We start from the raw sequence: 14602 nt of genomic DNA, 5'->3' as shown, positions 1-14602 counted from the left end.
CACTGTTAGATCTTCAGTTGTTTATAAAATTAAAATCCTTTCAGCCTTTCTTTACTTCCAAAGTATTATGGCGTTTCATGATTATGTACTTGTTTGCTGAAAACATGTTGCATGTGTAATCTGATAAACTCATGTGTGCCTGTGTGTAAGCCTTATGTCGGTGTTGTCACAATTTTAAATGGTATAAAACAAGTACGGCAGCTGTTCTTAACACTGCAGGGTTTTATATTGTGTGGAAATGCATGAAAAATAGATATTCTGGCTCCTCAGAGTGTTGCATAACTAATCAGTGCAACAGTTTCATGGTCTTATCTCAGATTGATAGCGTTATCTTGTATTTACTCACCCCCTCAAGCTGTATTCAGAGCAAAGCTTTCTTTATCTGAACTGTGGACTGGATTTAAAATGTCACCACATCTAATCACGATACAGATTTAGTTTTACTTATTGGGCAGAAGACAGAATTTTCCAATCACAGGGGAAATCCATAAACTCTGAAACGGTGTCAGCTGTGAGTGCTGAAGCAAAAACTGAAAATAAATAACTCAAACCACGTGGATTAATTAAATCAGAAAGATATCTGGTGTGAGCAAACCCGCCGCAGCGACTGCACATCAAATGTTAAGCACCGCTGAGCTTTACTGGCACAGGTTCGGCCTCTTAAGAAGTTTGTAAGTCAGGACACACAGATGGCTCTTTCGAACCCAATTCAGAGTTTGTTTGCGTGTCCAGAGAGCTTCCACCTCAGATGTTTCTTATTTAATGACAGCAAGCTAGTACATTCACTCTCAGTTACTCAGGGGAAATTTGGAGTGAAATTGGGTAAAGATTGATAGCCACTGCTGCTGCTGCTGCGAAGGAAAGCTCATTAATTTCCCAAATCATAGCCAGGTGCCTGTTTAAAGCCGGCGCTGCTTTCTCTGATAATCAGGAAACCTCTGCAATGATTAGCTGTCCTGCACAATTACAGGCTGACTTGTAATACGTCTTGTACAGGTGCACAGTTTACCACAGCACGATGGGAAGGCTCTGACTTTTCATTTACGCTCCTGTTGTTTCCTGTGCTCTTTACAGATCTACACACGCTACGGAAAATGCTACACATTCAACTCGGGGTTAGACGGCAACCCTTTGCTGACGACGTTAAAAGGCGGCACGGGGAACGGCTTGGAGATCATGCTGGATATTCAGCAGGATGAATACCTGCCTGTTTGGGGAGAGACAGGTGAGTGCAGTTTTTTATGGTTTTAACTTGCAGAAACCTTTTGTTGTAAATCTCAATTACTCCTCGAGTCATTTCTATAACATGTGGATGTATCCATTGATATATAGATAACAAAATCCCCAGATTCTCTCAGGTCGTCTTCATTTTACTGCTAAATGTCTGAAGAATTCACTCCAGAGAAGTGATGTACTAGCATGTTTAATAGCATATTATCTTGATATGTTTCTCCATGTTTACAGCTGACATCAGGTCTAATAGAATGCATTCACTGACATATTGTTTTCAATTTATGGCAGACAACAATGCCACTGAGCCATATGATCATAAAGTAGACAGTATGTCGTAAATCGTTGGTTGTAAATCTGTTTAACACCGGTCCACCACGCTAACATATGAGTCTCTCTCTGATATTAGCTTTCAGCGTGGGATTTGGGAGCACTTAGTGTCAGTGCCAGAGCCAAAAAGCGGGCTTCCATAGGCGACCCGTGCTTGTTGTTACATTTTCTGGCGTGCTATATCCACAGATGAGACCTCCTACGAAGCAGGCATCAAGGTTCAGATCCACAGCCAGGACGAGCCGCCCTTCATTGACCAACTGGGATTTGGTGTGGCCCCTGGTTTTCAAACTTTTGTGTCATGTCAGCAGCAACTGGTACCTAATGTTCAGCCTCCTTCCCTCCAACCTCGACCTTTTTTATTTTTATTTTTTTGCTCCGCTTCGTTTTGTGTTTGTCCCCAAATCCTCGCCAGCCAGTGCCCATTACCTCTGTGTCACAGAGCCTGGAGCAAAATCAGATCTTTGATTTACCTTGTGAGGGGAATGTTGTACAAACACCCTGTTTTTCTAGGTACATGAAACAGACGAATTACAGCAGCCGAGGCATATTGTCAGAGCGGGGCCAAGTCATGATTGGATTGAAGCATGCAAGCATACTGTCCTTATCTGAGCCAAAGGAAACTCAGACTTCACAGAATGCAGAAATATCTGGCAGCTCACAGTGTTTGTTTTACTTTTCATATTGAGCTACTTTTAGCATGGGAAAAGAAATAAATCCAGTTTATTTGAATGCTGTGAAAATTGTCTCAAGTGGCGCATTCAAAGAGAAAAACTGTGAAGAAGACTCACACAGCCACGGTTAACAGGCTTTAATGATCAAAACATTACCTCTGATTAATAAGAAATAACGTGTTTGAAGTAAGAATGAACAATTTCCTATAATTAACAGGCTGTAAAGAAATTGTAAAAGTAATATTAAACATTAGGAATGATTTTCTCGCTGAAATTATTGCTAAAATGGTCTGTAGGCAGCAGCTTTTAGCCTTCATCAGACTCCTTTAAAGAATCACTATAAATAACTGACCTCTCACGACTTCCTGTATCCGCAGGGAAAGATGTTAAAACGATCATCATGTCTTTGATGTTAAAGTGAACTATTAAAAGAAACCTGGTCCACCTGTCATCATATTAATCTATTTCCTAATTCCTCTAACACTCTAAGTATGTGTCATTACATGAGAGAGGTGACCCTCAGCTATTTTGAAGACATATTTTAGAATGTATTATGATTTAGGGACACAGGAAAATGAGTGATTTAGCGCACAATATCAAGTGAAGCAGAAAGTGTTGAAAATTAAATCCTAGTCCTCAACTTCACTGCCGCCAGTGAAGGATGAAGAGTAAGAATTGATATGGAAAGCTTGTGTGCAAGGTCATAACCTTGAGCTCACATGGTTTTTCTATTCAAGATCTACGGTAACCTTACCGTAAATGTGATGTTGCCAAGACAAGAAATTCAAATTCTTTTGTCCACGCTAGTCCGAACTCGAAGTCTTTTGATTTTCAAACAGAAACAGCGACAGAGGAGGGAAATGTCATTGTATGTAATATTCTAACGTTTTCGATTTGGGGATTTTACACATCAGGTTTTTGCGATGATTACCTTTGAGATGGAGTTTATTTTTGGATTTAGCTGCAGGCTCTTTAAGATTTCCACCACATAAGCTGTCCTCGTGAAGACTTGAAGAAATGGATACTCCAGCGGCTAATCAAAGCCCTAATTTTAGCAATTTATTGAGTCTAATTTAAATGATTTTGCTCCTAAAGTTAATGGCCTTCGTCAGTTCATGAGCATGAGATAAATGGTCACATAAAATCTTCCACCCTTGATTTAGCAGAATAACATGGGATGATCGAGGCAGGGTTTGGTCTCTGAAAACAGACACTTGGACACCACAAAGATGACAAATGTTATTTTTTGGGAAGCAGCTTTGAAACATGTAATGTCTCTTTCTCACCCTCTTTCTCTTTCTCTGTACGAGTGTTGTAAAATGCTCCAAGTGCACCATCATTCAGCCATCTCTGAGAAGTGAACCGGATCTATTAATCACCATCATGGAGATTCCTCGTGAAAGCAAAAGTGCATGGATTGTCATTTATAATGATGACACACGCGCCCACACCAGTGACAGCTAAAGGACGTGTTTACGACCTAAAAGATGGGCTGAATTAATTAGACTGTCATTAAAGTCTGGCCAGAATTAATTTCAGTCAGTCTCCGACGAGTACAGTGACACTGCTCTCAGTGTAATAATCGACAGCTGGCTGAAGCGCTTATGATTCCAAGACTTTTCATTTGTTAAGCTTCTGTCAGAGGAATTAAATTTTTAATGGGAGGCTATGACTTGTGAGCTCAGAGAGGACTACAGTACAGCACCAAATTCTGGACTAGAATTATGTAACGGTTGAAACTGAACTGTGTCCTCACGCCAGCTTGAGTGGATATGAGAAGAGAATGGCTGAATGACAAACCCACCAGTACTCTGATGCTGTGATGAAAGTCTCCACGCACCGCTGGGAGTTGCAGCTGTTTGGTTGTTATACTGACAACAGGCTGCCTTCCTGTCCGGAGGGGTTGACCACTTTCTGCCCGTTGCCTTGCAGTTGCTCCTCATTTAATTTTGATAATCATGTGGGCTGTGTTCCCTCACCCCCCCGCCCTAGATGAGACGTCCTATGAGGCCGGAATAAAGGTACAGCTTCACACTCAGTCAGAGCCTCCTTTCCTCCATGAGCTGGGCTTCGGGGTCGCCCCCGGCTTCCAAACGTTCGTTTCCACCCAAGAGCAGAGGGTAGCGTATGACTGTCTGGGCTTGCTGCATGCCACAAATTCTGTATTGTTAAATAGCAACACACCCGTCATCGAGTTCCTCACTTTCATCTGCTGGTCCACCCCTCCCTCCCCGAGGAATGGATCCATCTGTCCCCCCTCCGTGTGGCTGAAGCAACGACATGCAACAACATCCGCAGTCTGTCCTTGTTGTCATTGTCTTCTCTGTTTAATAGATATTAGCAACTAGCAGCTAATGTGTTTCATTCCAGCTTTAAGCCATTCATCCGAGTCTGTGTCCTCATCAAAGCTGTTGTTTGGCTTTACCCTTTCACTGCCATGTACACTTCTGTTAACATTTTTTTTTTTTTTTTCTTTTTTGTTCGTCTTGCTTTTATGTGTTCTCGGGGCGATCCACTGGACCGCTGCTTAATGTCATCTGGAGAGACCAGACAATGTGATTCATTAGGTTTTATTACCCACGAGGACTCCGGCATCAGTTTGAAGTCTGGCATTTATTGCACCAGGGTTTTATCTCCAGTGTAACTCCAGTTATGAGAGTCTGTGGGCTAGAAATGGAGTTCAATAAAGCCTTAATCATGTTTACCAGTTTAAGTCCACTCCTTCAGTGAATTCCACTCTATCTCTGTCACTTTTTATTGACTAAATGACCACGAGATTGTCAGTTAGCCTGCTTAGAGCCAGTGGAGACGAGTGGGAATTACAGTGAGCCGTAATGTGACAATAGCATTATCATTTCCCTTTGTCAGGAAGGAGCCTTTGGCATTGATTGTTGGCTAGCTCCCACTGCAATTAGTAGCTACATGCTCAAATACCCAAACAAGCATCTGTGGCCTTCATAAATAATGGGATAGTTTTTGTGTTAAAAATGAGTAGTACGCATTCATTACCATAAATTGGCGTAAACAAGACTCTTAAAGTGGACTGAAAGTTTTGTTGGCGCCTAATTGTCGATGTGTTGAAAGGGGGTTCCTTCAAAGTGTTAAAGAGAGCTCTAAACAGATTGCGCACGCACACACAAACACACACACGGGGCACATTGCTGCAGTTATAAGACGAGCACCATGGGTTTAATGTTAAGTATGAACCAAAAGCTTAAAATTCAGGCATTAAATATTCCTCATTAGTGGGTTCATTTAGAATTCCCAGAGTTACTCATAAAAGTAATGACCTGCTCTTCACCTTTTAATGAGACTTTTACCTCTAATGAGACTGCAAACTGAATATACACTACATTTTGACTTTATTGTTAAACTCGCAGGGCTATGCGGGCAGGGCAGTTTAGCAATGAACTCTCATGAGCTCAGATTACAATATCTAAACAGTTAATTGACGATGCAAGAAACACTTTTCTAAGCTTCTGGAGAGTAGTTTATTCATTAGGATTTATTTATTCGTCAAGTATCTAATATAAACTGCAATGTAATGCTGTGTATAATGTCTGTTAAATTCAGTTCATGTATCTGTTCATTTGAAAACTGTAAACTGTTTATTGTTCTGAGTTGTGTTCTCAGGGTTGTAAGATTTGTCCATTGATTGTGGTGTCCTGTCTGAAACTCCGTATATTACAGATTTCTCTTAAGCTTGTCTCTATTCCCATGGTATTCTGCTTCCTACCGGGGACTAGACCTGCATCAGTAATGTTCTGCATGACGTCTGCTTGCTGCTACACATGAGCAATAATGTTGGTCTGAATGGATATTTTGTGCCAATATTGTGTCAGTGCACATGTTCATTTAAGTGCCTATGTTTTTTTTGTTTTTTGTTTTTTTTTTACGTGTGAGACATTTGTGTTGGGCTTTGTCAGCTTGTTGTCCTCTTTTGTACTTCTGCTGTACTGGACCTGTATTATGTTATTCATTGTAATCCTGTGTGCTGATATACTGAGGGAAAACATGTGCTGTTTGCTCTTTCAGCTTCAGTACCTCCCTCCGCCTTGGGGGGATTGCAAGTCTACTCCCATAGACTCTGAATACTTCTCTACGTACAGCATCACCGCCTGCCGCATTGACTGTGAAACCCGCTACCTGCTGGAGAACTGCAACTGCAGAATGGTTCACATGCCTGGTATGATTTCACAGGCTTCAAGGCTTGACCAATTAAAAAATGTGGCATGCACTTGTGTCCGTATGTCTTTTTTTTTTTTTTTTAACATTACATGTAATTATTCTGTTTTTCAAACAGGAACCTCAACAGTTTGCACGCCTGAGCAGTACAAAGACTGTGCTGACCCAGCTTTAGGTGAGCCCACGCACTTCACTGCATGAATATGAAATGTTGGTGTGATAGTTTTACGTTAATGTCTGAATTCAACCAAGTGTTCAGCAGCAGAGCCATGAGACCATTCCATCCTTTATATAATGCCTCTGTAGCTTAACTTGAAATTGCTTTAATCTCAGACAGTGCTGAAGCAAAATAATAAAGTAAAATTATTGTTAAAAAATTCCATTAGGAAGATTTGTGATGTGTCTATGCTTCGGTGATATCAAATAAATCCCATGGAGCTTTTTTCTCCCTCTGTGTTATAGCTTCAGTCATTATTTGCTTTCATGGAAAGTGAACGATGGCAGCGAGTGTAGTTTTTGTGTGCAGAGATATTTTCAGCAGAGCCTCTGTATGCAGGTTTGTTTGATTCTTCGCAGTGATCACAACATTTTTAAATGACTTTGATCATCCACAGACTTTTTGGTAGAGAAAGACAACGATTACTGTGTGTGTCAGACCCCCTGCAACATGACTCGCTATGGCAAGGAGCTGTCCATGGTTAAGATCCCCAGTAAGGCATCTGCTAAATATCTGGCTAAGAAATTCAACAAAACTGAGCAATATATTGGGTAAGTATTATATGGTAGCAGTCAGTTATTCAGGTCTCAACCTCTTTTCATTTTTCTGTTGATGGATGGATGTACTGTGGCACAGCATGACTGGGGTCTCCATCGTTCACCTTCAATGTAACAATAATGAAAGATAGTTGCACAGGAATTGTGAGATATCATTTGGTGTCATCTAAAATCATCCGAAATAAACTTGGGTGTGCTCTTGTCTGTCCTCTCCCCAGAGAAAATATATTGGTCTTGGACATCTTCTTTGAAGCTCTGAATTATGAGAAGATTGAGCAGAAGAAGGCCTATGAAATTGCAGGGCTTCTTGGTAAGATTCTCGCACTTCTCAGGTTCATTGTGACAGAAAAGTGTGGCTGACCTCAGTATCAGCACTCTCAGCGGGTCCCCGCCGCACATTTCACATCGCGCGTTCACGCCTGGTGCTTTGAGGGTTCCTCTTTGAACTTGTGAAACAGGCTGAACACATTTTCATAATCTGATGCTCTTGCAAGGGCAGCCAGGTTGGGTGTGAGGAGAAGCTGGGGCTGGATGGACACGTTTGACAATTCTGCTCAGATTACTGTGTGAGATTATGAATTGGAAGTGACAGCGCAGGGAATGGTTTCACACACCATTGTTCAATTCCTGTACCTGCCCATATCTGTTCATCTCTACTTTTCTAGGTGACATTGGAGGTCAAATGGGGCTGTTTATCGGAGCCAGTGTCTTAACAATACTGGAAATATTTGACTACCTATATGAGGTAAAGTGATGGTTTTCATTAATAAAAATGTAAAACTTTAAACACTAATTCAGTTTATTCTTGCCCTAGTGTAAATAAAGGCAGATATTTCAGTGTAACACTTTATCGCTAATTGATTTTATTTTTTTATATACTGTACCTTGTAAAATAAGTCAGATTTATCCTTTGAATAAATTTGTACTGCTTATGAAAGGAGTAGTTTGACATTTTGGGAAAGAAGCTTATGTAGACAGCATGTTTATGTCCATCCGGTAAATATGAAGCCACAGCCAGCATTTGGTTAGCTTTGCATAAAGACTTGATCTGGGAAAACGGCTAGCCTGGCTCTGTCTGAAGATAACAAAATCTACCTACTGGAACCTTTAAAAGCTCACTAATTAACTTATTATATCTCGTTTGTTTCATTTGTTGCCAGACAGCAGCTCCTGCCATGAGCTATCTAACACATAACCTCCAGTAAAACTACAACTTGTAGTTGTTGCACTTCAGTTTTTATACAGATAACATTAACAAAATACAGCTTTTTAACTGTTGCTGCGTCCCTCTGTTCCCAGTCTTTATGCTAAGCTAAGCTATCTGGCTGCTGGCTGTTCATGTTTACTGTACAGACATGAGAGTGTTATCATCTGACTGTCCAATAAGCTTATTTCCCAACATAATTGTACTTTTTAATGTTTAATCTTTGTCACTGACCATGATGCATACCATGTGTGAGTAATGTCTATCTGATGTTTTTGCATTTAGGTGTTTAAGGATAAGGTTTTGGGTTACTTCATACGCAAGAAACGACCACAGCGTTGTCAGAGCGACAATCTGGTAATTTTAGCCTCTCAGAATGCATTTGATGGAATGAAATGAGTGTGATGTGATATCAGATGAGCTCAGGAACAACAACAACAACAACAAAAAATGTCTGCTAATGCTGGAAATGCTTTTAATGAACAGCACCAGAGCGGAAGCAAAGCCATGGGACATTATGTCACCATTAGTTTCAATTTCCCATGCAGAAAAGATGTATTGTGCTGGAAAACATAATCATTAATAATACATAAATGTTGCTCTTATTGCACAGTATGAATGCATTATCAGAGGATCTAATGGTATACCCACACGGTGCGCTTTATTTACATATTGAATATTATAGAATATCAGCAGGAATTATTCCTCTTACAACAAAAATGTGCAGTAGTTTTATAGATGGAATGCAGATGAGTATTTACAAGTAGAAAATTGACTTTGTAAACCTAATTTTCTGAGCTTTGTTGTGATTTGTTACTGTATAATTACCTGAGTTGATCCACAGACCAACCCACTTTTCAGCATTTACACAATATGCAGGACAGAGCTTCTCCATGTCACCCTCAGTCATGTAATTACGGTTCACTTTGAGCAGGAAAAGGCTGTTTTTATGCTCAGGTTTCACTTCTTTATGTCTGGCAGTATAATCAGAGCAAACCCAGAACGGATTCATGTGAGAGCAGAAGAATGAGCTGGAAGCTGAACAAGATTAAGAGGTCTGGAGATTTTATTAACATTTCATGATCAACTCATTTTCAAAGCCTTCAAGGCAATGAAACCCATTTTAACTTCAAAATGAAAACTAGAGTAATGCGAGGCATTTCTGTCCTGCCCTAAATCACTGTATTTTGTCGAGCCCAGTGGTTCAACGCTGCATCCAGAGGCACCTCCACTTCCCCTGCAGACTGTTATGTAAGCTTTATACAGAGCAGTTAAGAAATTATTTATAACTGAAATGCACCTTCTTAATATCAGTAATGAGCAAATGTTCAGCACAGACTGCTGAATCAAACCTTTACCAAAAGATGGAAAGTCTGCAGTTCTAGAGCCATTAGTGTATTAGCATTTTCAGTCAAATTTTCAATTGATGTCATTAATCATAGCTTTCATTTTCATAGAAGTTGTATTTTTTCACCTTGAGCTCTGAACAAAGCAAGAATTTTATCTCAAAGTTAACAAATTGCTAAATAAATCCTGAGGAGTCCCACAAGGAACGTGCTTGGGTCCACTTTTTTTTCCCTTTTTTTTGTGAATTATTTTAGAATTAATTCCTGAAAATGCTCATTTATGTATGTGTATGGACAACTTAATTTATGTATAGCACTGGTAGAGCCCAATCGACCATGGGTCGTGTCTCAAGTCCAAGTACAGACCATTAATCCCACTCTGCAGCTCACTGTACGAACAGAAAACTAAAACATTGACTCTTTTCTGGTGCTGTTTTAATCAAAAGCATTGAAGCAGGTTTTTGTTACGTGCAGACGGTTTCTTTTGTCCCTGAGTGTACTGTACTGTTTGCATCCAGTCGTGTTGGCAGAATCTGATACTCTAATACTTTGTTGTGTGTGTCGTACAAGCCCAAGACTTTTTCATTACCAGCAATTCGACATGAGCTTAGTTTTCTTCAAATGGGTGAAAAAGCCATGGGTTTGTCTCTGCATGTGGATTGAACTCTTGCATGCTTGGTTTGCCTCGGGTTCAGGATTTGGTTTGGCTGATGTGGAGGAAAAGATTGAAGTGAAGTTGTTTTATTCTCTTTTGTAGAAGTGTAGATATGTTCATTTAAGGCAGTGCAGTTAGGAAGGAGCTTATTTTAGTCCGTCTGGCTTTTGGAGGGTCAGTTCTTAGAACAGTGGCAGGAGAAGAAGCGTTTCTTTAGTGGGCTGATATTTACAGTGTGTCATGCTTATACTGGAGTCTTGCATAGTGTGATATTGACTGTGTTCTGCCCCATTCATGTCATATTTTCACCTGCTTACAATAAACCATCCTTTTGTACTTCCTTTCTCTCATGTTCAATAACCGTTTTTCAACTAGTCCATTGTCACATCTCCACTCAAACAACCTGACGATAAAGTAAAGCATTAAGCAGTTTGCTAGACTTTATTTTACTTTAATTCTCCTCAATGATCACTTACGGATGACAGCGACTGGCTTTTGTTTTTCCAGCTTATTAGACAAACTGAAATCTCATTTGGCACAGCAGTTGCACCCTCCAGTGCTTCAGTGATATCACTGAGGGGAAAACACCCTTTTGCAGTATTCCCTCACAGTTTTTGAACTATTAGCATTTGCATTGTGTTTTATTTTCATTTCAGTCACCCTCACCCATCTTTCTTTTCATCATGTCTATTCCAGGAGTTTCCAGAGAACCCAACCAGCCCTGGTGTCACGCCTAATCATGCCCCCAGGTAGCACACCCCATTGATAATAGATGCTCCCTCCCATGCTGTCCCTCTCTTTCATACATACTTGATGCCATCTCATACATCATTTCCTCAGTGGCTACAAATGATTTGGTTGGCTTTAGTAGACAGTCAACAAAAAAAAAGGGGGTGATTATACAACTGCAGTGAGCATTTCTAATATCGGTATAGGTTAGTCTGGTGTGTTTCTGTATTATCGGCTCAACAGAAGACATGAGTTGGTTGGATTCTCCAAGTGCAAACAGATTTGACTCTCTGCACTATGCAAAAGTTGCTCCTTCCACCGAATAATAATGATGCTTTCTCTCCCGTAGGATTAAGAGCAGTACTCCTGTGAAAAAAAGATTTCGAATTTATTGAATTGTTGTACAAAAAAGCTGAACCACGTGAGAATCTATTTGTTTCCCTGCAGCACTGAGGTCCATTTAGAGGCAATGCATTTGAGGCTCATGCCGGATAACATCACTAGATGCATTACTTTGTGATGTTATCACAGGTCTGCATGCAGTGAGTTTGCACAAAATACAAATGGTTCTTTGTCTGCTGGAATAGCCCCTTCTGCCAATGGGACCACCAGTGGTTGTTATCCACGTTATCTACTCATGGAGCACATACAGGGAAATGCAGACCTATGTGGATGTTTCAGCCTCCGTAACTATAGCAATTTGACATGCTAAAAAAAAAAAAAAAACAGGACTAAAAATGTGCTGTTTTTCTTTCTCTTCTCCCTCCTTTCACTCATCTTTTTCCCACCTTCCCCTGATTTTTCTTTAAACTCTCTTTTCACTACCTGTGAAACATACGCGATGTGGCCGATCTTGGAACTTCCAAATCTGTTGTATTCATCACCTCGTCACTGTTTCTGTCATTCATGATCATTGCTCACGCCATCCTCGTGTCTGATGCGCTGAAAACGATCAACCTCATATTTTTTCTGTTTTTGCTCTTTGCCACACATACCTTTTTTTTTTGTTGTTTTATTTCCTTCGCGTCCCTCCATTGTTCCGGTCGCTCTCATTTTACCTGTGGCTCCTCTCCCTCCCACATCACCATCATCATCACTCCCTTCATCACCCCTCCCTTAACCCGGTTGAACTCGTCTTCCGTCCTTCCCTTCCCTCTGTTTTGCAGAGCACCTGTGACACCCTCCGGAGTCACTCGGACAGTCTCGGATTCACGCCGAACATGTTACCTCGTCACCCGACTCTAGGCAACTTTGAGGAGTTTGCTTGTTGACAACATAAAGTAGGGGTTGGGGGCAGGGTGGCACATCCGGGGACTTGACAGCAAACTGTGAAATAATGTATGTATTTAACAGAAAACGGCGGAGTGTACAACTCAAAAAACGTATAGTAGAGTTTATCAATACCTGAATAGAAATAGAATACTATCATCAGAAGAAAAGAGACAACTTCCAGAACAGAACTCAGGTTTAACTGCCATGTCAAGGCATCAGTGTTGATTTATTTATGTTTTCATTATGTGGATTTGTTTCTCTTACGCTGTCACTTGAGAATATACTATCAGTGACGACAGATGTGCCCAAAGACGGGATATCTGACCTGTGGTGAGATGAGTTTCACAGTACTGTTGTGCTAGTTTTGCTGTACACCAATCCAAAAAAAAAAAAAAAAAAAACCTAGAATAATAGACCTGGGTTGGTATGTGTAGCATTGCAGTTTCTTATCCGTGTTGCGTCTCCAGCGTCTAACTGATGCTGTATCGAGTGACCTTATACTTGTCACCAGACTGAACAGCTTTTTGGAAATCTGCTCAACTTTAACCGAGTTGGTCAGAAGAGCTGCTCACACCTGAATCAAAAAAACACTGGACGAGTGTTTCATGTTGCCTTTTGCTCCTATGAGGCTGTGAATTGTCTCATCGATTAGACGACTGTGCTTATTCAATTTAGAAACAGAAGAGGAACTTGATTATTTGTGTATATGCAAGTATAGTTTTGTTCCATGTGGATCCCAGGATGCGAGAAACTACTGAATTGGATGTTTTTTTGTTAACTTTAGTCACTTTTTACATAAAGTAAGGGTCAAAAAAGAGAATCAGGAGGCCAGAAAAAGGCTGTTGATTGTATCTTTTTATCTTTATACAGCTGACATTTCATTATTTTTTTTGGGTGGGGGGGTGGGAGGGGTAGTGTCACCCTGCTGACTGTCAAAAAATACTAGCATGCAGCTTGTTGTAAAAGTTGGCCCTTATTTACATTGAATCCATTGGAAGAGAAACAATCAGCCTTTCCTTTTTGCCTTTTTAATACTTCTCAGCTCTTTCTTTTTTCATTACGGTGTCTTAAAGGTGTTCATCAGCACAATGCCCTGTGATAGTAATCTATTCTCTATGGAACATAAGTAGAGTTTCAAAGGCTTGTCGATGACATTCCTAAACTTGACAGAAATTTGTAAATACCCACAATCAAATGCCATGAAGAAATTCTATACTGCTCATGTGAGACATTGGTCAAATATATATCTATCGACTGTATATATGAATATAGATATATAGAGAGATAAAAAGTGTTTCTTCATCTGTTTTTACACCAGAAGGAATTTGGACTTTCTGTCTGGGTGGACCATAAGTGTCTTTGAGTTTCTGGTGATTATAACATGACTGACAAGTAAAAAGACTTTATTAGATACAAGAGAATTGCCTCAAAACATGGAAATCATGCACCTCAGCCCCATTCAGCTCAGTTGATTTACAGCAGAAATGCATTGTACGTTACCATTGTGTCCTTTTATTATTATTATTCCAGAACATGTAATAAGTCACAAATAACAGTTTGTGATGTATAAATGATTAAGTATAATAAACTCTATATTTACCCATCTTACTCACGAACACAACTTTTCTTCTTATCTTCGTGTGAGTCTACTTCCTCTATGGTTAATGTTCACTGTTATTTAAATCCTTGACACTACAGTAATGGACTTATAGGTACATATCCTCACCATACATACTTTATTGAAAATTTTTATTTTTTGTTTTTTAACTTGTGAAACTTTCAAGTATAATGCCAATCAAGTAAATGGTGTTCATAACACTGTAGCTTTATTACTCTGTTGTCTGTGTATTAGATGACTGTTGATGTGAAGCACAAACCCTTGGAGATCAGCCATCACTTGAAAGCCAATGACCGGACGTCTATGGTTGTGACTACCTTTTATGGCTCTAGTTTTAACCACACACACTGTTGCGCGCGGTGTGTTCACTGCTCCAGCATTAAGGGGAATAAGAGCGCACTCCAGCAGGAGCCTGAGATCGCCTCGTGCAGAGACTTTATCCGAATGGAAACTTTTCAGGAAACAGAATAAGGTGAATCAGTGGCGTTGTGTCATGAGCAATAAGTGCACTGAATCAGATCCAACTGTTAAATTTACACAAAAATATTGGGGATCCCCATTTTTCAATTCATGAGCTATTCAACA

At 40.1% G+C, this 14602-nt stretch overlaps 1 protein-coding gene across 7 annotated transcripts in view; it reads left to right on the top strand.

Moving 5' to 3' along the window:
* asic1c (acid-sensing (proton-gated) ion channel 1c) overlaps positions 1-12815 on the top strand; it is an 86630-nt gene extending 73815 nt beyond the window's left edge. For 2 of the 7 annotated variants that reach the window (XM_070974326.1, XM_070974323.1), the window contains exons 2-11: positions 1075-1225; positions 1750-1877; positions 6270-6420; positions 6538-6594; positions 7034-7187; positions 7412-7503; positions 7859-7938; positions 8683-8754; positions 11095-11147; positions 12294-12815. In XM_070974326.1, coding sequence (XP_070830427.1) covers positions 1075-1225; positions 1750-1877; positions 6270-6420; positions 6538-6594; positions 7034-7187; positions 7412-7503; positions 7859-7938; positions 8683-8754; positions 11095-11147; positions 12294-12372 — 1017 coding nt within the window. In that variant the 3' untranslated portion in view covers positions 12373-12815. Of the gene's footprint in view, positions 1-1074; positions 1226-1749; positions 1878-4226; positions 4355-6269; positions 6421-6537; positions 6595-7033; positions 7188-7411; positions 7504-7858; positions 7939-8682; positions 8755-11094; positions 11148-12293 lie in introns of all 7 variants that reach the window. The other 5 variants (XM_070974327.1, XM_070974324.1, XM_070974328.1 and 2 more) reach the window with 3 other exon arrangements.
* The last annotated feature ends 1787 nt before the right edge of the window (positions 12816-14602 follow it).

The sequence above is a fragment of the Chaetodon trifascialis genome, chromosome 11, assembly GCF_039877785.1.
Source record: "Chaetodon trifascialis isolate fChaTrf1 chromosome 11, fChaTrf1.hap1, whole genome shotgun sequence".
Classification (NCBI taxonomy): Eukaryota; Metazoa; Chordata; class Actinopteri; order Chaetodontiformes; family Chaetodontidae; genus Chaetodon; species Chaetodon trifascialis.
This window is presented reverse-complemented; position numbering and strand designations above follow the sequence as displayed.